At 36.9% G+C, this 24,963-nt stretch overlaps 1 protein-coding gene across 2 annotated transcripts; it reads left to right on the top strand.

Annotated features, from left to right (window-relative positions):
• Positions 1 to 1,406: 1,406 nt before the first annotated feature.
• On the top strand, positions 1,407 to 21,590 carry LOC149831470 (AMSH-like ubiquitin thioesterase 1). Of its 2 annotated transcripts, XM_090012086.1 has the most exons (14): positions 1,407 to 1,688; positions 11,739 to 11,803; positions 12,034 to 12,109; positions 12,183 to 12,374; positions 13,026 to 13,135; positions 18,248 to 18,353; positions 18,422 to 18,468; positions 18,898 to 19,222; positions 19,375 to 19,464; positions 19,555 to 19,617; positions 19,715 to 19,789; positions 20,853 to 20,915; positions 21,144 to 21,196; positions 21,285 to 21,590. In XM_090012086.1, exons 1-14 carry the CDS (start codon positions 1,575 to 1,577, stop codon positions 21,457 to 21,459), a joined length of 1,554 nt encoding a protein of 517 aa, XP_089868212.1. In that variant the 5' UTR covers positions 1,407 to 1,574; the 3' UTR covers positions 21,460 to 21,590. The 2 variants fall into 2 exon arrangements, with proteins under 2 accessions (XP_089868212.1, XP_089868213.1); XM_090012087.1 differs by lacking the exon at positions 20,853 to 20,915 and having other exon boundaries at positions 1,408 to 1,688.
• Positions 21,591 to 24,963: the final 3,373 nt, after the last annotated feature.

Here is a 24,963-nt window from a genome sequence, read left to right as displayed (position 1 = left end):
TAGGAGATTGTAGGTGATTGACACGCTGGATAGTGAATGACGGGATGCAGTGATAGCGTTAGGGACTAACACTTCTAGAAGGTCAAGGGCCAAACTTAAGATTTTATGTATTTTAATTCTAAGCACTTGTTAATTTTTTTTTTAATTTGTGAAAAGAATTTTTGTAGGTAATATAATTAGTTTTGGGTTTTATAAATAGATACTCTGATCTTATGTGGATTCACACCCGTAACTCACTCCAAAGTTGTTTAAATCCTTGCATGATAAATATCATTTTTCGATGATTACGAGAAAAATTTTAAATTCTTGTTAAATTTTTGAGTTTTAGATTTTGGGGCTTTACACATTAGGTCCGACCTGAATTCTAATCAAGCATTTTTATTTATCACCAAACCCTGACCTTATAGGATTTGGTATGGGTCAAGCCTGTGTCAAACCTGACCCATTGACACTACCCACCACGAGGGTAACAAATATATTTCATATATATAATTATATGAAGTAATGGTTACATGTTAAATAAAATATGCTAAATGAAACGTGCTAAGTAGGTTTTTCAGGTTTTTTTTGTTTTATATTTAAATTTTGACCATACACATAGGGGTGGCAAAACCTGACACGACCCGCCAACCCGACCCGCCAACCCGCCTCTTAGGCAGGTTCAGGTTGGGCTTAAGCCAACCTGTTTAATAAATGGGTCGACCCGCGTAACTCATTTATTAAATGGGTCGGGTTCAGGTTGGGGGTTTGCCAACCCGCCAACCCGGCTGACCCGTTTAATAAACGGGTTAGGCGGGTGGGTCAACCCGCCAACCCGACCCACCAACCCGTCTACCAACCCGACCCGTCAACCTGAGAACGCGTTTACCCAACCCAACCCATTTATTAAATGGGTTGGCGGGTCGTGTCGGGTTACCCGTTTATTAAACGGGACGGGTTGATGTTTGCCACAGCCGACCCGTTTAATAAACAGGTCGGGTTCGGGTTGAGGTATGCTGACCCGCCAACCCGACATGATTGCCACCCCTACATACACATGTGATCCATGTACTTGGTTTTATAGGGATGAGCTCCTGTGTTCGATTCTCTTACATAGGTAGGTTTTTTTAAGGTTCAAAAAATCAATGGTAAAAAATCTTTATAAATTTTCGAGGTTCCTCGTATCATTTTTTCATCGGAAACACATGATCCATGTGTGAATTCCTCGTACTACAACACATTTATAGTGTCAGAACTACGAAAAAAACACCAAAAGAGCAGGAAACCCCATTTAGCGCATTTCATTTAGCATGTACCCATTACTCTAATTATATAAACTGTGAAGAAAAATATAAATTATAAAATAGAAGTATTATATCGTGATATTAAGGCGATAAATTTAAAATAAGCAAATTTTTAACAGATCGCGTTTTCTTGGGAAGCGCACTTTTCCGCCATCCTTCTCGACTCTTCCTCGTTTGTGCAGAGAGGGCCATGAAGAACGACGACGACGACTCCGCCCCTTTCTCTCTCTGAAGAATCATAGCAACCTCTCTCTCTCTCTCTCTCTCTCTATACCAACCAAACCCTCGAAGATGAAGCCATCGTCTAGGCCGATCAGCATCGCGGCGAGCACCCGCAAGCTCGAGGTCGACAGTCGGATCTCCCTCGCCTACTATTATCGGATCGCGGGGAACCTCCTCAAGCAAGTAAGATTCTTCAAAACCATTCATAAGTTTTGTTTTTTGATCTTCTGATCACGAACTCGTGTTGTGGTTTCGATGAGGTTAGTTTTTTTTTCCCTTTTCTTAGTGACTTTGATTTCGTTGGAGATCTAATTTGAAGCCAGTTTTGGACTACCCCTTGCTTTACCTGATCAATTGCGAAGGAATTTGGCGGGAAAGCCGTGCACTTTGGTTATTATTCTGCGGGATTCGTAGATTTATCGCACTTTTTTTAGGGGTGGAATGATTGAATGTTTGCCTTCTTAATGATTTTCTAGTGAATTGTCGAACAGTTATTCTTGAAAAAGGAGGTTTAGTTGTTGTTTCTGCTGCTATGGGTAGCTAGATTGGCCTTTGAATTGGGCGTTTTATAATTCCGTAACATATGAGTGATACTTTTGACGTTCGTTTGAAATTGTTTGCCTATGTTGGCGTATGCTAAGAATTGTCGTTGTGCGTGGGAGAACTAGAGAAGTTATCTCGTGTTTGATGTATGCTGGTTTAGTGTGTTTTCTATTGTAAATGAAAATGGAGGGTTAGTGTGGTTGTGAACTTACAAAGGCATTAGCTTTAATTTGAATCAATATTTTTTTGTGGAGCTTGAATTTTGATTTAGTGAATGCATATGATATGTTCGATCCGCGGATGTCCTTAATGCAATTCTGGTTTGAGTATTTTTGCTAGATGTGGTACTGGATTGTACAGTCTTTTTCCATGTCTCTTTGGCAGCCTAATTACTCTGTTATGATGGTGGTGTTTGGTCTTACCATGAAAGTTGAACGCTGCATCCTTTGGTTTTGAGGTTAAATTTGGTGTGCAATCGATGGATCCTTAATTGTATTATGCATCTGAAGACGTGACATGGGGCAGCAACTTGTTCATTTTAGGTGTTTGAGAATTTATAGGTAAGGCATGTATGCATCCTTCTTCCTTTTCGAGTTATTTTAGTACAGATGATCCTGAAACATAGTAATTCTTGGTTTAAAGTTGGAGGCTTCTACCTCCACTGCATTTACTTGCTAGCCGTTTTTTCCAGTGCTTGTGTTCCTCCTTAAGTTAGGTGTCGCTGCGCCAGTAGTGCCTTGGATATGTAATGCATCTTCTTCTCTTTATTGAATATGGAAGGGATGGGGTAGAATATAGGATGGATGGCCTAGGTAGATTCTTCTTTTTTTCGGATAATTAGTAGTGTGGATGGGTGTTGTAAGATTTGCCTTTAGAGGCCCTCCTGCTCCAGATGCACTGGCACTCGGATAAAGCGATCAAGCTTCTGTTAAGGTGCAGAGTGGTAGCAATAAGAAGTGTTTCACTAGGATAAATGATTTTGAAGGGGCAATCTTTTGGTAGATGGTGCAGCTATAGTTGGTTGCAAACTCTCCTTTTTGAAAAAGGTTTCACTTATATCCCATGGGTAGGTTACAATTCTGAAGACATGGTACCTGTTAAAAATATCTGGCCTATCCAGATCAGTGTGACAAGCCAAAGACCTAAATAACCATCAATGAAGTACCTCATCTAGAGCCTTAATTACTCTGTGAATGGAGGTCTCTTTCCTTATGGCATATCATTTGAACTTGTTCATTTTGGCAGCACAGTTCTGAGATTCTTGTGTGAAAAGAAGAGTGATATTTTGGGTTCGTTATCTGAAATTGGACTTAGTGTTATAGTAGGCATGTCAGTGTGCAATCAATATGAAGCTAATGGGGCAGTAGCACGTGTTGCAGCTGTCTGCTTCTTCTGAGTATATTAGTGTCTCACCATTTTTGTTTTTACAGCAATCTCTCTTAATAGCCTTTTCTGCATATTCACTCTAGTGCTTAGGTTTAAGATGCATGCATGGAGCTGCTTCATGTTGAGAGAGATAGTTGGTGATTTTTGGGGAGTGGTCAAAACGGATGGTGATGGTGTGGTAGGTCAGGAGGTGGTTCCCTAGACTCTAGTAGGAAGTATCAAGCACTATAGCTTAACTGCTACTTCATTTTTTGGAAAATGTGGTTAATCGGACCCATTCAATTTAGGTCTGGGGTTGAACTAATATGGTTGAGTGAATAGATTAATGCATTGAAGGATTTTCTAATAGAGGTCCCTTGTTAGGTAAGTATACAAAAAAGTGGAAGAGCAATGAATTTGTACCTGATTTTTTGATAGTCTAAGAATATCCATTGGTTTTCTACCTTTGGGAGTGAAGCAACCATTTTATCCCCCAAAAGCAGTTAAGAGTAGCTGCCACCAATCCTGAGGTTGCAAACATTCAAAGATCTGAAAATTAATATGGACTATCCTTCCCAGATTATGTGCATTGGCCCTTTATCCAACGGTTTTCAAGATTGGTGAAGTTTATGAAAACATAATATCCAATCTGAAAAGTTGTTGATTATAATTATATAACTTCCAAATATCTGAAAGTTAACTTACTTCTCTTTTCTTAAGTAAATCTCAAATAAGTCACTAATTCTATGCATTGCTTCATATGCTTGAGAGCTTCTTCGAACTCTCTAAGAGATCTGACTAATTCAACTCATTGCTTCATATGATTGAGAGCTTCTTCGAACTTCATATGCTTCAAAACTTCTTCCTATTTTTTGGAGATAATGGCAATTGTACATCTTATGCTGTGATAGTTGATCTTTCTCATCTTTTTTGGCACTGGTGGTTGCTTTCATTTTCTTCCTTTTCTTTTCTCCCCTCCCCTCTTTTCCCTGCTAGCTAAATTTTTTGTGCATACGTTGTAGCCTTCGTGTACATATCAGGCCTCTCAAGGGTTGAATTAGCGCAAAATATCCAAAATCTCTAATTTCTGAAAAGTCAAATAACCATAGAAGCAAGGGGGAAACTCACCTTTGATGTGGTGGGTATGAATTAGGGCAAAATGACTATTAATTCTAAAAAGTCCATTCAAAATTGGATGCAAATGAAAAATGAAATAAAAAATAAAACACTATATTTTTGGCATCATACATTGCAATTTGTATTGCATGACATGTAATGAATATTGATGCAGTGAGGTGGAACCTACTTTCTGATACAATTAGTGTATCATATGGTATCATGGTATTATATGGTAACACTACAGTCATGGAGTGGATATGAAGGAACAGCTGGGAAATTGTTTTTGAGGCCTAATTAATTTCTTATGCTTTGCTTTTGATCTTTTGTGTGGTTAATGTACTGTTGCTTCTTTTGCTAATACACTAGTTTTAGTTCTCTTTGTTGGTTTCTTCCAAGGTTGCCACACTAGGAAGCGAAAATGAGAAACGATACACGAAGCGAAAGCGAGAAGCTATGCATTTTAAAATGTATAAGAAGCGGAAAGTGAGGAATAAAAAAAGCAATATAATAATTGAATGGGAATCAAAATGGAATACAAATAAAAACTAAAATAAAAGTGACTATTCTTAAATGTCATGATTTTTTAGTGTAAGAATTAAATTTTTAACAAAATCTAAAAATGATGACTATCAATTTAGAGAAAGCACATAGAATCGACTGAGAAGCGTGAGAGAAAACACATAAAAAACATGAAAAATAGAGTGAGAGAACACACAATTGTACGTGTCATATCGTTACCCATATCGGTCGGGCCCAAAGTAACAATGTATTGTATCGTATCGTGTCATAAACACATCATAAATTTTTTATATTTTTTTTTTCAAAATTCTAAAAAAATCAAGAAAAATAAAAAAAATAGCAAAAATTCTAAAAAAATCATAACACATGAAACAATAATGAATTGCACAAAATTCAAGCATAAAATCACATATGAAGCTTTTATGTCTCTATGAGCTACATAAGACTCTTGCAATTAAGAAACACCACAAGACTCATACTTTCATATTATAAAAACAAAAATAAAATATTATATAAAACTTCAATAATCATAATCATCATCATCATCGTTTTCTTCTTCTTCTCCTCCTCCTAAAATTAATAACAAACCATGCAATTGATAACTGACAATGTAAATAAAAAGCAACTACATAGTTTAAGTTTTAAACATTGTAAAAGTCTTAACAAACAATATTAAATTCACTTCTAAGTCATACTAAAATGTCATAAGCCATAACTAAACTATTAAGAGTTCATGATAATTAAAAATATTATATTTAACGAATGTCTTACATGTCAATCTTTATATCTAAAGTTCTAAACGATAAAGATCCTAAAACTAAATTATCTTCTAGAGTCTATTTGCCAAACATTAAGACAATAATTCCTCAGTGTTGCATTCAACTGCCACGCAATAATCTCTTTATTTTTTGCCATTTTTGACAAGTGGGTCATCATCATCATCATCTTCAAAATCTGGAACAATGGTTGGAAGTCCTTTGCATTTTTGCAAAGTTCTTCTTCTTTGAATTTCTTCTAGTTCAACAATAACATCAGCACGAAAAGTGGCAAGAATAGATGGATAATCACATTGACATACATTTTGACAATGACCTACAATATGTTACTTAAATCTATGCAGTCCACCTCTAATAATAATACTACAAAACAAACATCTCGGTGATGACCCTGGTCGTGGTACATCATCCATGCTTCTGCAGTATTGTCATGCAGGATCATCTCTATAAGATGAATGTGAAGACGACATCGAAAGATCTAAAATAAAACATAACCAATTAACCACCGAATAAAAATATAGGCATACGAATATTCGACAACAAGTTTACACTCGTAGAATATGTTTTTTTACCTTAACCCACTTCCTTGAGTGAAAAAGGGTGGAAATGCACTCTTATTTGAAAAAATCGCAAAAGTCCTCTCCCTTGCTCACAGATTGGCCCCCAAATCGCTCTCACGACTCTTAAGGTGTGTGGGTTCTCCACTAATGACCTCTACACAAATGAGAGAGTCGACCCTCAAGAGGTATTTAAAACCCAAACAGTAAAAAAATAACTTTCGGTTTTTTTAAAGCACGTTGAAGGTGTATTGTACGATATACCTCGATACAGGGATGTATCATATGATATAAACCAATACAGATTTATACACTCTCGTATCGCAATTTCTACCAAAGTTACAATACGTATCGTATTGTATCCTAAGTCACAGGGACTCAGCAAAACAGGTGCGCACTCGCATCGATGCGACGCGATGCGGGTGCGTCTGCGGGTGCGTCTGCGGTCAACGCACTCAGGGTCATTTTCGTCCACTTTTCGGCGTTAAAAAAAAATCCCTGATGAAAAGGAGGATTAGGGCAATTTTTTTTGCCCTAATCTTTCCTCTCCCGCTCAGCTCGAGCTCTTTCCTACCGACGCCCCAACGCCACCTCCTAGGCTCCTCCTCTCCTTTCGCAGGTACGTACCCTCTCACGCTCTCTTCTTGTGTCGGCAGGGGAGGGTCCGAGCCCCCCCCTGCGTCCTCTCGCTCTCTTGTTGGGTCGGCAGGGGAGGGGCCGAGCCCCCCCTGCTCTCTCTGATTTCGGTAGGGGAGGGGCCGAGCCCCCCCCCCCCCCCCTCGCTCTCTTGTTGGGTTGGCAGGGGAGGGGCTGAGCACCCCCTGCTCCCTCTGTTTTCGGCAGGGCCGCCCACCCTGCTCCCTTTGATTTCAGGGGAGGGGCCGAGCCCCCCTCTCGCTCTCTTGTTGTGTCGGCAGGGGAGGGGCTGAGCCCCCCCTGCTCCCTCTGTTTTCGGCAGGGGAGGGGGTCGACTATAATTGATTTGAAATTTTGAATGTATTTTTTTTTGTGTTTTCAGGATAAAAATGACGGATAAAGGGAGAGGACTTGCGTCATCCTCATCCCAACATGTGAGTTTTGCTGATAGTTCTTGTGAGATTGATGATGTGGGGCGACTATGGGTACATGTAGATAAACTTGCAAAATCTGGAGAAGGAGGTGGTGGAAATAAGAGATTTCGATGCAAGCTCTGCGAAAGAAATTTTGTTGGGTCTTACACAAGAGTGAATGCTCATTTGTTGAAGATACCAGGACATGGCATCTCAGGATGCAGAAAAGTTGATGAGGCAATGCAAAGACAATACAAAAAAATACAAGACGAATATGAGAAGAGAAAGGCAATGGCCGATTCTTGTGCAGTTAGTGTGTCATTTGCAAGCCACCAAGAAGATGCTGAAAAAAAAGAAAAGTCAATGTAGGAGGTAGAGGAACGATACAAGCAACATTCAATACATATGAAAGAAAAGAATTAGATAGAAAAGTTGCAAGGTATTTTTATTCTGGTTCACTCCCATTTAATGCGGCTAGAAATCCTTATTGGAATGATTTAGTAACATCCTTGGCAAATTGTAATTTGAGTGGTTATGTGCCTCCAAGTTCAGAAAAAATACGAACCACACTTCTTGCAGAAGAGAGGGCAAATGCGGATAGGTTGTTGGAGATTAAAAAATATTCATGGGAGCAAAATGTAGTTTCTATTGTGTCTGATGGATGGACAAATATTCAAAGGCGTCCACTGATCAATTTCATTGTTTGTTCGCTTAGTGGCCCAATATTCTTGAAAGCAGTTGATGCATCTGGGGAATATAAAAATGCAGAGTATTTGAAGGGATTGTTTATAGAAGTCATAAAAGAAGTGGGTGATCAGAAAGTGGTACAAATCATTACAGACAACACTCCAGTTTGTAAAAGTGCAGCGTTGAGTTTGGAAAGTGAGTACCTTTATATTTTTTGGACTTCCTGTGTGGCACACAACTTAAATCTGACCCTAAAGAGCATTTGCAACCCCAATGAAGAAGAAAATTCACAAGCATATGTTTTATGTTTATGGATTGAAGATTTAGAAAGAAACGTCAAAAGCATTAAGAATTTTGTTGTTAACCACCATCATGCTAATGCTATATTTAATAGGCATTCTGACTTGAAATTATTGAAGGTCGCTGAAACACGTTTTGCGTCCATCATTGTGATGGTGAAGAGGATTAAAAGAGTGAAGAATGCTTTGATTAACATGGTGATTGATGAAAATTAGACATTCTATCGTGCTGATGATGATATCAAGGCTCAAGAAATTAAAAAATTCATTCTTGATGATGAGTTTTGGGACAGAGTGGTATACTTCCTTCAATTTACGCAACCTATTTGGGAAATGTTAAGAGAAGTTGATAAGGATGATCCCATGCTTCACATCCTGCATTGGATGATTCAAATTTTTTTAATCATATTCATTCACTTTTAGTCAGAAGATAGGATAAAAGCAACACTCATTTGCATTGCATGACACATTCTCTTAATTCAAAATATTATGCAAATAAGTGGCGGGCTGGTGGTATTGGTCATGTCTCTCCAAATTTAGACCCAGAGCTATCAAGACATAAAAACATGTGTATGACAAGACTTTTTCTAGAAGCATATCTTCTACATCAAGTCATACAAGAGTTTGAAAAATTTTCATCTTCGAGATTATATGGACCGACATTATCCCCGATAAAAGAAGATAATATAGATCCTATCACATGGTGGTCAACATTTGGATCAGAAACACCTCTTATCCAACGTCTTGCATTAAGATTGCTATCGCAGTCTGCTAGTTCATCTTGTTGTGAAAGAAATTGAAGCACATATTTTCAAATCCACAACATGAAGAGAAACAAACTCACCAGCAAGCGTGCAGAGGATTTAGTATATGTTCATTCAAATCTTCGATTACTTTCGCAAAGCAATAATGAATACAGGTACTAATTTGCTCTCTTAGTTATTTGATTATTTCTTAGTTTTCATTTAAATATACTTGTATTGTATTTAACATTTTTAAATTGGGTTTGTAACGCAGACAAGGAACATCCAAATTTTGGGATGTAAACCCAGAAGAGTGTGACTTCGAGGAAGAAAATGATTTCAACATAACAAACATAGATTTAGCTGAGCCCAATATTCCTTCTAATGATGCATTTGATGATGAAGAAGAAAATTATTAAGATCCATTACTTCATCAGGATATACTTTGGTATGTAATTTAGTTCTTTCTGCTTTACTTATTTGATTGATATTTAGGTTGATTTATGTAATTGCTTTACTTATTTGATTGATATTTAGGTTGATTTATGTAATTGCTTTACTTATTTGATTGATATTTAGGTTGATATATTGCATACATGATGAATGATATTATGACAATGTTAACTGTTAAAACTTCAAAATTATATATATATATATATATATTTATATATATATATATATATTTACATTTTTGCCCCTGCCGCACCCCCGCACCCGGGTTTTTTGGAAGTGCCGAATCCCAACACCCGCACCCACACCCACACCCGCACCCATGTGACATAGATTGTATCGTATGATACATACAACCTTGAGAGAACATATAAGAAGAATACATGAAGTGTGTGAAAAATATAGGAGAAGCATGGGAGAATCGAGATTCTCATCAAGTTTCGGAAGCGAGGAGTATCGCGCTTTTGAAGCGAGTTTTCAGGAAGCAAGCTTCTCACCTATCTAAGAAGCTTCCAATAACTCTGTTTTCTTCTCTTCGCAAACATTTTCTATTATATGCTCTATATCTATGTCATAGGGACTTGCCAAATAGGTTTTCGCACCTACGTCGATGCGATGTGATGCGACGCAGGTGTGGGTGTAGGTGTGGTACCCCAGTGCAGTCAATAATCCTTGGGTGCGATTAACCTACACCCAGGGTTATTTTTGTCCAAAATGAACTCGATCAACTTTGAGTGAGTCAATTTTGGTCCACATTAAAACAAAAAAAATTTTGGAGGACTGGGGTTTAGGGAACTACTCCTCCTCCTCCTCCTCCTCTTTCGATGGCGGATGGCGGTGATGACCTCTCCGATAAGTATCTTTCTCTCTGTTCCTCATCTTCTTCCTTTCCTCCCTCTGCTGCCTCTTTCTTCTTCTTCCTTCTCCGCCTCCTCCTCCTGCTCTCTTTCTTCTTCTTCCTTCTCCGGTAAGTCTCTTGTGTCTTTCTTCTTCTTCCTTCTCCTCCTTCCTCCTCCTCCCCTCGCTGGCTCAAGGGACGAACCCAGGTTTGATGGGTTTGGCTCTGTTTGACCCATCTTCCTTCTTCCCCTCCCTCCTCCTCTCTTTCTTCTTCTTCCTTCCCCACCTTTCTCCTCCTCCTTCCCTCATTGGCGCAAGGAACAAACCCTAGGTTCAACAAATCTGAACCCAACCGTGTTGGATTCGACTCTTGTGAACCCAGGCTGACTGGGTTCGGCTCTGGTGAACTCATGCCTGGGTTCACCAGAACTGAACCGAAGCTTGGGTTGAGTTTTGAGTTTGGCCAGTTTTTTTATGAATTTTATTTTAATAAATTTTTTATTTTTTGTTTTAAGGACGAAAATGGTGGATAAACTGAAAGGACTCACGGACATTGTATATGATATACTTTTGGTTTAAGCATTGTTTGCTTCTTTTATTAGTTATTTCATTAGTTTTAACTTTAAACTGTTAAAAATTATATATATATATATATATATACCCTCTCCGCACCCCCTCACCAAGTTTTTTTAAAGTGCCGCATCGCCGACCTGCACCTGTATCCACACCCGCACCTATGTGACATATCTCTATATCATTTTACTTTGTACTTGTCATGCTCAATGTTTTTAATTTATCCCATGAGTATCTAGTTTTGCCTTCTCCATCTACATTTTACTCACCTATTTCTGTTTTTCACGTACACTTGTTCAATAAGATTTGCCAATGTCCAGTTATCTTATCCTTTCTAGCTTACTCTTTTCTCATTTTAAGTTTGATTGCTTGTGTTAGTCATGTATCCTATTTGGATTATAAAATATGTTTTTCCTCTAGACATTAGAAATCTCTTAGTACTCGGTACAGAAAAATGATTCTTTAACCCTTTATGTTGCCTTTTAGAAGGTTGGAATTGAAAGAGAGCATTTCTGAAGTTTTAGTAATGGTACTAAATATTGCTTGCAAAGAGTGATTCTAAGCTTCCATTGTATTTTTTGCTTTATCATTCTTACAGTCTATTGTCTGACATTCTTTTCTTCACTATGTGATTCCACACGTGCGTGCACATATTTTTATCATGGCCAATTTCTCTTTGCTGATGAAGCAATTGTGTTATCAATATTTTGCAGGTTAATATTTACCGAGAGGAGAAGAATCTGATTGATCTATATGTACTGCTTATTAGATTTTCAAGGTGTGGACAACTGTTTTGTCTTACATGTCACCTGGAATTATTATTTTTCACTGTCATGAAAACTTTCAAACCTGTGAAATCTTCAAGAGCAGTTAATGGCAGTGGCCAAAGTGATGTATTTGATTGATAATTTGATACTGAGAAAATGATTATATATTGACAGTGCTTTTTTGTATTTGTTTGATTCTTACTCTACACGCTGTCTAATTTTATTCATATTGTAATATTAGTTTGATCACTGAGACCATACCATGCCATCAAGATTACCAGAGTTCTCTGCCCAGGGAAAAGGCTTTATATAGAAAGGTGTGCTATGATTTGTTATGTTCCTATCCACAGCTGAGCTGGGCTTTTTGGTTCTAACCCATGTATATTGTAGAAATTACTGGATATATTGAATGAACTGGAGACACTGAAACCAGTTGTTCAGCGTCAAATAGAGGAGCTGAACAGAAAGCATACCACTCGGATTGATAGCTGGGGTCAGGTCCAACAAAATGTCTCTATGGATTCTTCTTTTGAGTGGCCTCCAGTGACAAAGCACGGTCTTGCAAATTATGAAACCAGACAGGTATAATCCGTGTTCATCACAAAAATAAAATATCTTGAATTTCCTGTATTGTCCTCCACTAGAGTCACTGCTTTGAGCACAATGATTTTTTTTTTCAATGTTCAAAAAATAAATAAAGAAAAAGGGATAATGAACAAGAAAGCCTGCATTACTCATAGTTTTGAACATTTTCACGAAAATAGCCCATATTTTGAAAATATCACACTATTCTTACAATATAACAAAAAGCTTAAAAAGGTAAAATATCAGGACATTTTCAGTATATCAGAAATTTGAAGATATCAAGATATTATGGCAACAATCACACAATTTTATAATGATATTTTAATCTTTAATTTTTTCTTATTTTTTATATTTGATATTCTCTCTTATCCTTTATATTTTTCAAAATTTAACTTACTTTTCCATATATCCTTTACATTTTTGAGAAAAAATATTAATAAAACCTTTATTTCTTCTCTTTTACTTTAGTCATTGCTGCGCCACGATGTGGCATTGTTGTTGAGACTTTAATCTTAGTGACCCCATAATTGCTTGAGAAAAAGGTCAAAAAGTGAACACAACAAATGCATTATAAAATCCTGGGCTTGGCAACCTGAAGTATCTCAGATATGCCCTTGCTTATCAGCACCATGTTATGTATGATTGCAGATAAGCCAAGCTTGGCAACCTGAACTACCTCTGATTACACAGAAGCATTATGAGACTACTTGGGATAAGCTCTCGCAACCCAAGCAAATAGAAAATCAACTGCTCAAAATGTAAGTGCCTAATATCTTTCTTTTGAAATTTAGGTCGGTCATTGTTCTTTGAAAAGGTGACTTGTGGCAGTTCTCTGGTTTCTGTTCAACACTTTCTTCTCCTTTGAATGTCAGAAACTTGTGCTTATCATGTAAATCAATGAATACACGTGGAGGTTCAATGAATTGTCCATTGCCCCTTGTTACAAAAAAAATCTTGCAATTTGGTTGGACAACTGGGAAGCCTAATTCTTTTGTAGAGTTGATTGCTAAAGTTGAAAAGCTCTAGGTCATGTTTAGAATTTATCTTCTGCTATCCCATTCACTCACTCTCCCTCATGATCTGCATTCCCCAATCATACCTGCCCTTATCATTCCTTTGTAAGCATATAATTGTGCATTGACATCTAATAGAAGGCATGGTTAGTTATGAGGGATTGCACTCAATCCCTGACACATTTTCACTATTTTCTGAGGTGATCTCAGTTTTAGTGGTGATTTCTTTCGCTGCAAATTACCTGCTTGTTGTATCGGTTTAACCTTAGGAATACATTTCATGATTCATCTTTGTAAAATAAAAGGAACGTTTGTAAGAAACTTGATCTTAGCCAAAAGGCTGAGAAAGGTATGAGCATTTGTAAGACACCATCTGCTGCTTTTTTGAATGAGTGAGAAATAGGCTTTGTTTTTAGAAGTTGAGCAAGAGCATCCATGGCTTGAAACAATTATCAAGAGCATGGTTGGATGCAGATGCTGTAGTAGCACAGTAATAGTAGTTGAAGTAATATTACGATATTAAAGAAAAAGAGACTGCTATATGAATGACTTGGCTAAGCTTCACTGTTCTCTAGAAGTTCAAACCATTGAAGGGAATATTTGTAACCAGGAGTCAAGACAGGTAAGCTAGTTCAGTACCAAAGGGCTAGCTTGGGGAGGGATGGTTACAAGAGATGCTTCCATACCATCTATAAGAAGCTATGTCACACGGATGCTTCACTTGACATGTGTATCCCGTGTTGACACTACACGACAAACGGACACACTAGGACATTTCATGGATACAGTTAAATTAATGTCGGACTGATGCAGCGCGGGGAGTGACTTTCACGTTCGTTGACGGCGGCTGACGAAGGCACGACCTTCACGGTCGTGCGATGTGCAGAAATTGAGAAGAATGCCCACCGAAAATCAGTGAGGCTTGTTTTTATTTCAATTTAACTTCAAATGAAACAATGAACTGAGCAATAAAATGAATAACCGTAAAGAAAAGGGAAACAGGCAATAGGGAAAAGGAGAAAAGCTGCTGCAAAAGTTGAATATTCTCTGCTCCACGCAACCCTAGGAGAGGGTTTTTAAAGTCTGCTGCTGGATCCGGGTCGCGGGTCCAGTCTTGGACCCGAGTTGTGATCCGGGTCATCTTCATGTTGCTGCTGGATCCGTGACGTCCGGACTGTTCCACGCCTGGAGTAGGTACGCAGGGGCACCGTACCTGTGATCGGATCGGACCCGTGGGTCCCCATCCTTTGTGGTGGATCGGGCTTCTGGGCCACACCTGGGTCACGTGGTATCTATCCAATCGGGTCCTGCTCTGCATCACGGACACAGTCAACATTATGTCATTAACTTTATTTCCTTTTATGATCTTTATTACTGGTGTATTTACCTATTTCTTTTTCTTTTAAATTTGTCATCAATTATATTACATTTCAATCTCAACTTAGTTTTATTATTTGATATTTAATTATAGTAATTTAGAATTACTGTTCAAGAATTTGCACTTGAGATGACATTCATGTTTTGTTACTTTAGATTAAGAATATATATATATATAGTGTATGTGTGTGGCCATGTCTTTGTCCTGATTTATGGTGACTGTTGTATAATGCCAATCATATCCAAATATGTCCCATTCCTGCATCCGTATCCGTGTGACATAGATAAGAAGTCATAGATCCATGTGCTATACCTTGTATGATTTTGCCATCATGGCTCATAAATGTGAAGCATGTTTTGGAGTTGATGCACAGTCCAATTCTCTTGTCACGTTATGTTGGTACAATATGTGCCATTTTTTTATGCCATTCATGTAGAACCTATTTAAAGATCAAAATTGCATAACTTAAAATCTATGTCACAAAGACATGTCAACATGAGGACCCGTGACGCGGATTCGACACGAAAGTTGGAGAACTTTTTGACAAATAGGACACAAGGACACATTTTTAAAATTTTTTAGTCAATAAAAACTATTTTTGATATTTTAATATTAAAAATGTTTTTTTATTAAAATAATATTAAAACATTAAAAATTAAAATAATATTAAATTATTGGCTGTACGTGTCAGTTTCCACGTGTCCGCTTGTGTCATGGGAGACACACCACCAAAATGGTGTGTCCCTATGACAACTTAAAAGCATATATTTCACTAGCCATATTGTCATGTTAATATGTTTTTCAATGTTGTAAAGTGCATAATGTAACTAATATCATGAAACTCCGTACCCGTGTCGTACATACAAGTTTGTATTTAATTTATAATTTATAATTTATAATTATATTTTCAGTTTATAACTTTATATTTTCAGTATATAATATATTTTAGATATAGCATATATATTTAGATTATATTCAGTTTATTTTGAATTTATTTTTTATTTATGTGATATATATACACACACACACACACACTTATATATACATACATATATAGCCGTGTCCCCATACCCACATTTTTTGGAATTGCCGTGTTGTACCCTCCTCCACACCTGTCCCCATGTGACATTGGTTTTGATAAAAAGAAATGGCAGAAATATTTTTTTGATGTATAGGGACATGTAAACATGAATGCAAGTTGAATAAAGTAATAAAAATCATTCTTTTGATGGTTATTGTTCCATGATGATATTACATAATGTTTTTCTTGGTACAATTATCGAAAAATTTGGTTTGAAAAATCTGAACATGTATTTGAATAATTGAATTTGATGATATCATAATAATTACACTTTAGCAATAATTTTTTTTTGCTGTTGTATTTTTCCTTTTTATTTTTAAGAAAAAAGCGATTGAAATGTGATAAATCGTAAATATTTCAATCTTTGGTGCATATGGTTATAGTAACCTCTGATGATGCATCAAATAAGCTCCATACCTTTGTATGTTCTCTTGAAGTATCGATGTCAATGTTGCCTGGGGACTCACAGATGTACATTTCATGGTATTGTCAGATCCGATGCAAACATGGTCTGCATCCATGAGTAGTGACATAATGACTCCTAAACAAAACTCAAACATCAAATCTCCAGCAGTTCATGTTTTCACTGTTACAAAATGTGGCGGTGCTAATGAAAAATGGAAGGGATTTCATTTCAGCAAGCGCTTTCTTTTCATTACATGTGTCCATAATCAACTCCAGCTCTTACTTTTTCAGGCCTACTGCTGGTCAAGAAATTATTTCTTCTTTGTTGTAGGTGTAACTCGCATTACACAACAAAACATGTAGAATTGCCTTTTCATAATTCAGATATTGGTCACCTTTATTGCTTTCTTCTTCTTCCAATGTTTCTCGTTTATGCCATGTTTGTGGCTGACTACCAAAAATGTCATCTCAAACACTCTTGCCACACACTTACAAATGAAGTTTCTCATAAGTCAATGGTCTTGAGTACAGTTATATAACCTTTCTTAATTCTTTGATGATCTTTGCTCTTTCTGTTTTTTCCTGAAGTACCCATCCCCATCTTTTAGTTTAATAATAAATTGTATCTTGCTTGACTTCTGAGAAAAAATAGACTTCCTCTGCCTATGATGATTTCTTGCAATGAAGTAGAGTTTTCTTGATGCTGTAAATTGAATATCATACTGTCAAGATAGTTAGGTCACCAGGTAGAGTATGTGCTCCCATGAGACGTGCACAGTTGTAAGGAATATTGATATTGCTGTCTCAATCACTAGAATGTCTATATTCAATATGGTTCCAATCTTTATGACATTAATTTTAAGGAAGAGCCTTCAACTGGCTACAGAGAGGGTTTTGGCAACATATATATCATAAATGTGTAGTGTTTAGTAACCTAAGATTTGAAATTGGCAAAAAGATGCCTGATATAGCAGCTTGTTTTGTGGATGGAGGAACATCTAGCCTATCCAAAAAAGTGATCTGCTACATATGGGGCTGTGATTTGAGCTCTTCTTTGATTTTATATGCAAATCAACCTACATCCCAGTTTTTTTTTTCATGTGGAACCTACATCCCAGTTGGATACTCAAGAACCAAGGAACTTAGCAGGCTGTAATATCCATAAAATGCTACATACAAGGTGGCAACTGCACAGGTTCATCTAGAACTTTACCATGCAGTTGAAAAGGAAGTCGGAAAGGATTTATCTGTAGGTCACAAGGTAGAACCGATCATGAATTCCTGTTGTTTATTTGCGAGGTAGTGCAAGTGCTGATTTATGTCTAGGTCAAAGGGTGGAAGTTGGATTGACGTTGAGTGAAATAAAATGTATATTATTCTTCTTTACTTATAAATTCTGCCTAGAAGAATATATATATATATATATATATATATATATATATATAAGTGAATTTTGACTTGACAGAGTCATAAGCAAGTCAAATGTGTGTGAGGATGTCTGAGTTTAGACTAGGCATTGGTTTCAATTAACAATGTGGGCTTAGTTTTAGCATACACTTAACCCCGTTAAGGTTGCAATTATTGATAGCAAATTCAGTGTTCCATTGTATGTATACATATTGACTATTACACTTTATGTGGAGGTGTAGAGGTTGAAGAGAATGAAGAAATATGTAAGCATCAAAAGACAAAGTTTGAATGTGATAACAAATATAATATTACTACTTTTGAAGGCTAAGTTATGCATGTTCAAATAAAATGTACAATTTTGACGGCACATGCCAGGCAGTGGCAATGTGGAGATAATATGTGTTTCCTTTACTGTCTTGAAATAATTTCAATTGTTACATCTGACGCTTGGTGAATACAATTCCTTTATAAAGTCCTAAATGACTCACTAAAATATTACCATTCAATTTAGTTTCAGTAGCTTCTGAAATTGTCCACAAGCCTCCTTTGCCTAACTGTGTATTTAATTGTTTTGAAATTCTAGGTCATTGAGTGTGCCAAGGCCAAGGGAAGAGACATTATCAAGGCACTCTATCCTTGGACCAAATGGTCTTCGTGGACAATGGCAAGCTCCTACAATGGACAGAGGGGTAAGCTTTTGAATTTCATTTATTTTCTCTTGTCAATAGATGTGCTAATAGTTGTCATATTGCTGCAGATTCAATATCCAAGCAATCTTGACTTGACTCCTATTGAGCTCCCAAGGTTAGAGTCTTTGAACTTTTATATTGTCATTTGTCCATTAAAAGATTATAAGTGTTTTTAATGTGTCTCTTGTGAGTTTAGCATGTGGTTTACTTTCTGTAAGATTGCATTTGTAGTTAAGCTGTCTGTTAAAAGATTATAATATTTTTAATCTGTTTCCTGTGAGTATAGCATGCGGTTTACTAATCATAGGATTGCATTTATCATTAAGCTCGTGAACTTCTCCAAATGTTATATTGGAATTAGGTTTCTGTCTGTAGAACAAAATGCAGTTTACTTAGTCATATTCCATTTGTAATGTTTGCTATTTTACTTACATCAAACAGGTGCAGGTTCATTTGCATTTGTCATTTGGTTATATTACCAGGGCCATTTTGAAGTGTTGTACCTTTCTTTTTCCTGTACTTAAACAAGTTTGTGGTTAAACAGCCTCACTCGTCCTGCACAAGATGGACCTCTGGTAGGGAAGGGAAGCAGTTCAACAACTGATATGTCTATTCTTGAGTCAGTTCTGTCTTTGGATGATGGCCGAGGAACACCAGTGCCAGAAGAATCTTGTCCAATGACTATTGCCAATTCAATAGAAGAACCTCTTCATTTTGATATGTACAGGCAACCTGCTCCTCCACCTGTTCTTGCTGATGTTCAAGACTTGGTTCCAGCTTCTTCTCCAGTAAGTGATGCACAATCAGGACCTACAAAATCAATGCAAGATGGTTTAGTTAATTCAGACTCTCCTTTGCAACTGCATGTGGTAAGATATTGTCTTCTTCTGTAAAGCACATCTTTCACTAGAAAAATTTGATTCAGCAAGTTTCACATCCTAGGAAGTAGACTTTTCACTTGTTGCTTTTGCTTGGTAAGGTTGAGTTGGTCTTTCTAATACTGCTTTTTTTTAAATGTCAGTCATTTAAAATGATGGAAGACTTCATGAGGCTGGCAAAGTCAAATACCTTAAAGAATTTAGAGACCTGTGGTGTTCTTGCTGGTTCACTTGTAAGTTGTTTATTCATTTATCTTTCTGCACAGTTTGACTTCAGAAGTCTAGGTTAACTTGTCAGAGCTCTTTCATTTATTCTTTTGCAGAAAAACCGAAGATTTTGTGTTACATCTCTCATCATTCCAAAGCAGGAGTCAACATCTGATTCAGTAAGCCATTTTATAACATGCTAAATAGTCATTAAATGCTTCTCTCAATTTCTGAATGCCGTGGTCCCCATAATAAGGTAATTATTTGACTAATCAGTGTCAGACTATGAATGAAGAGGAGATATATGATGTTCAGGATAAGCGGTCACTTTTTCCACTGGGTTGGATTCATGTAAGTGTTTTCATGGTAATAAGTTGATTTTTTTCTCTGTTTTTTTCCATAAAAGCTAAAATTAATTGGGCAATAATGGACACATGAATTTCATAGTTAATAGTGGGCTCTTGAATCTTGTCTTTCTTGAAACAAAATAAATCTCATCACCTGCATGTTTTTGGATGTTTCAAAGAGCCTTTGCAACTGAAAAAAAAATGACTAACCACCATTGTTAATGTACTATTCTCTTTTGTAATTTTATCTTAGCTGCACAGTTTTAATGAATGTAACCATATGAAAGAGATTATTCACATGTAATGCAACTGGTGTCCTAGTTGGATTGGCATGAGTCAGAGTTGTAAGAACCTGTTCTCAAGATGACTGAAGACCGGTGACACTGGTGTAGTTCATTTGAAACTGCACATACCGAAACACACATGAAGATTCATGGTAATGATAATTCTCAGTAGAAAGCAATGGCCATGAGCATATTCCTTGACAATGCAATAAGATGAATGTGGGTTACTCCAGTAATGGCGTTATTGCTCACTGGATGCCCATTTTCTGTGCATTTTGCCACAATTTTCAATCTACCAGTCAGAAGACTATTTGTAAAACTCTTCCAGTTTCACAGCAATAAAGAAGATATATAATTCTCATGAGGTCCTTCCGTGCAACCTGACATGTTCACATTAAATGCCAACCTCCCATTTAAATGTAAATAGGACATGCAGGAGATACAACCATTTTTGAATGATATTTAAAATAAAATTGTAAAAGAGATAATGGAGTGCAGCTTGCTACAATATTGACCTGTAACAGCACTCTGTCAGGACCCTTTACATTTTGTTGCATTAGAGCATCTATTATCTTCTTTAATAACCAAAGATTACAAGGATGAATATAGGTGAAACATTTTATATGTTACTTCATTTTGTGGGACCTTACCTTCTTTTGCCTTCTCTTTGCTTGGACAATTCATCCCCGTTGGTGGTTGCCAACCTTGTCTTGTTCAGTTACATTATTTGAAACCATTATTCTTTAGAACATATTGAGTGGTTAACTTTTCGCTGCGTTTCAGACACATCCTACACAGACCTGCTTTATGTCGTCAATAGATCTCCACACACATTATTCATATCAGGTAACTCTAAATTCCTGAACTGGGGATTTTTCATTCTAATGCAGTTATTAGTGCCTTTATTTCTTCATGCGCATGGGGAAGGCCTCTTGCCTTTATTACCTCTGGGGGTAGGAAAATCATGATTAAATGCAAAATGCTTTCATGCACACTACACATTTGCTTTCTTGTTTCTTGATTGCTAGTTCCTGTTTACTGTAACAATTATGAAACTTCAATTTTTTTTTGCAGATTATGCTGCCAGAGGCAATTGCAATTGTCATGGCGCCTACAGATACCACAAGGCAGTAACCATTTTTTGTTTCATTCTTCTTGTTTTCTATTCTTCATATACAGTTGGTTCTGAGATAACAATTTGATTGTGTTATACAGATCCCATGGCATATTTCGGCTGTCAGATCCAGGAGGCATCACAGTCATCCGAAATTGCCAGCAGCGAGGCTTTCATCCTCATGATGAAGCACCAGATGGGAGTCCAATCTATGAGCACTGTATGCATGTATATATGAATGCCCATTTAAAATATGATGTTATTGATCTCCGTTGAGCATATATTCATAACTTACATACTCCTTATTTATTCATTATTTTTTGTAATATGATCCCTGAATATGTCCTATGTTGATGACTGTCATGCAACCACTTACAGTAAAAGAGTTGTGTTTTGCTGGTTTGAAATTTTGTCATTCTCTCACCCTACTAATTTGCTATAACTGCCCACAAGGGCTCTGCTCATCTGGTAGGGGCAACTCGGGAATGTCACCTAGTTAACGGGACATCACAAGTTTGAAACCCACGGGTGACATCTCTTGCTGCAAGGTCTAAGCTGGGTATACTCCCCAGTGGCTGGGGGGGTGGGGGGGACATCAAGGGTTTTACCAACTGGAGGGCAGCCAATGTGGCGTTCTCTTGGACTATCCCCCCCCCCCCCACACCAAAAATAAATAAATAAATAATTTGCTATAGTTATTCATTCTGGTTGGTTGGGTGCATTAGACGGTAGCTCCTTTTTTTTTTCCTCCCATAAAAAATCCGTCACTCTCCTGTCTCTCTTTTTCTTGTTCTTCCTTTTCCTTCTTTCTTTGGATGCCAGTTTTCTGGTGTTCTTTCGTCTCCCTTTAGTAAATCGACAATTTAGTTGACAAGAGTTTTTTTTTTGGATATAAACTGCTGGGGTTAGGCAGACTCCTACCTGCTGTGTATCGATGATTAAAAAAACTATACAGGATTTACGTTTGCGTTGACAAGAGTTTGGATAAAGTGTAATGGTATTAAGATCTTACAGTGTGCAGGCTGCGTTGCCTATTAATAATTGTTTTTTTTTTGAAAGTCAAGCTAGGGTTAGGCAGACCCCTACCAGTTATACAACGTTACCATTGGGATTTGAACTTGCAATGTCCCAACACAAGGTGACATGCACTGGCTGCTCCTACCAGACAAGCTGAGCCCCCGTTGATATTTGTTTATTAATAATTGATAATGAAGTTGGCATCAGTTTTTTTCCCCTTCCAAGTGCAAATGGCATGAAAATCTTGGGTGGGTTTTTTTTTCCCTCTGCTGTGATAGCCAAGCTTGGGGATAACCCTCGTTGGATTCCAACCCTAGACCCCTTTGATTATGATGATGTGAACCAACCATCCAGCCATCTCGTGGTATGGGAAACATATGTATGGAAAACATATGTTCTGAATTAGTCAATATTGAATTTAGAGTCAATCTAGAACCTGCTTGTTTCTGTTTCCAAATGAATAAGAACAAGGTTTGTGTGGAAGACTTGCATTGAGATTGGAACACCATTTTCATATGTTCCCAAAATGTGGTGTTGAGGATGGAGTTGCTAAAAACATTCTTTTGTGAATGGTGAGGATATTTGGGCTGCCAATTCCATTCCCAATGCTGTGTTCGGTAAGACAAACTTTAATGTGAGATAAAGAAAACTGCTTTTATATATTTAGATTTGTTTTATTAAATCTCAAAGTTATTCTTCATGATTGGCCAAACAGTCCGTGCATTTGTAATATGAGTTAATAAGAAAGTTTTGGTTTGACTTACCTTCTAAGTAAGCTGAAAATGGATGGATCCAGTAAATCTAGATTTGGACCCACCTTTGTGGATCCTAAATGGTCTGCATCCAGATCCGCCTGCCAGTCAAAGGCCCTGGCATGTTTATTTAATTTGCTTAGTTTGCAAGTTAGATCAAGATTAATCCAATATGACCTTGATGAAAATGAAACCAGATCCCAGTTCAGATTTGGATCTGATTTAATATGGTAATACCAGACTGATGTGTTCCAAAATCAGATCTAATATCAATTTGAACCTGGGGGCAAGGGTCCTAGCCTCCGAGTTTTACGCCTCTGGAACGAGGTACGGCAGGCTTAGAGACCAGGTCTTTTATCCCAGATGCAGTTTCTTCAAGTAATAAATAAAAAATATATTGAGATCTATATGAAGCTCTGTGAGCAAAAAACCAAGAGGTACCAGTCCGGGTACTACTAACTTCAGGAGCCAAAAGGTACCAGTTCCACCTCCAACACGGTTCGGGATCCATGTATACGGATCCTAATATACTTAGAAAATGTGATTCAGGCCAATCTAAATTGCATCCAATGGACTGACCATGTTTGAGAACATGTGATTGAGGCCCACATGGACCAGCCAAAAATGTAAGCTACGATCATAAGAAAAAATATGGGTCGTTTATGGGTTCGGGCCCAAAAGTCAAACACTAAGCTTGTACCGATATTATATCCATATCCTGTTGTGCTACAAAATTCAGACACGAATTCAGGTTAATGTCAACATTGTACAATTTAATTGTAGCCAGGGGGAAAACCAAAACCATTTTATTGAAACAAAAGAAAATTTAGTAAATAAATAAATAATAGTGGAATGTTTGTGGATATTTTTACATTTTGCAATTGAAGATGTTGGAATAAGACTTCTCAAATGCTTAACATTGACGAGGGGACATGGAAATTCACCTTGGAACGTTTGCCCGGCAGGTGGGGATCCACTCACATGGACTACTATGGCTATGAGTCATTTCTTATTTGGGATACAATAAACGTGCATGCCATTAAGTATTTTATAAAAGAAATAATACCGCATATTCTTTCTTGCTTCACAAATAAAACCTCAAGCACCTACTCACTACTCATGTATATAGAGTAATGGGTAGGGGATTGAACGTTAGGTGCTTGATGAACGTGGTTCTCCAGTGCTTTTTATGTGGTTTCAGCCCTATAAATGTGTTGGACATGGTTGATTTAGTAAGAATCCACACCTGAATCATGTGTTTTCGATGAAAAAAAATGATGTTTGGAGCCTCAAAAACTTACAAAGATTTTGAACAGTTGATTTTTCAAACCTTATAAAAACCCACCCATGTGTCGGAATCTAACACTTCAAGAGCTGATCCCTATAAAATCAAGTACATAGATCACATCTTATGGTCATAATTTTAAAATAAAATAAAAAATGCTGGAAAACTCATCAAGCGCCTAACGTTCAAGCACCTACTCATTACTCTTTATATATATATATATATATATATATATATATATATATATATATATATATATATATATATATATATATATATATATATATATATATATATATATAGAGAGAGAGAGAGAGAGAGAGAGAGACCATCCAACCAAAGGAAGATCCAAAATCTACAACTAACAATGGTGAGATTCAATGCTTGAGTATCTCATCAATTAGACCTTATGTATTTGTTCTTTATAATTTATTTAGTAATAAATATGCTTTGCACGAAGACTTTACGACATATAAGCATGTTTTATGAAATGTAAAAAATCAACAACTCACAATGCATTTAAAACTTTATAATACAAAGTATTATGGGCCATTGACTTTAGCGCTTTCAAAAACACATCTAAACATCAAAAATTCATAATCCAAAATATGTCGCTTACTAAATGAATGATAAAAATTCAATATGTAAAGTCCACTCGATGAAAAACTTGATTGTTAGAGAAGGAACGTCGTCAATTAACATCGGATGTAAATTTTTAGCCTTCCT

The sequence above is a fragment of the Nuphar pumila genome, chromosome 7 (assembly GCF_984573655.1).
Source record: "Nuphar pumila chromosome 7, dmNupPumi1.hap1.1, whole genome shotgun sequence".
Taxonomy (NCBI): domain Eukaryota; kingdom Viridiplantae; phylum Streptophyta; class Magnoliopsida; order Nymphaeales; family Nymphaeaceae; genus Nuphar; species Nuphar pumila.
This window is presented reverse-complemented; position numbering and strand designations above follow the sequence as displayed.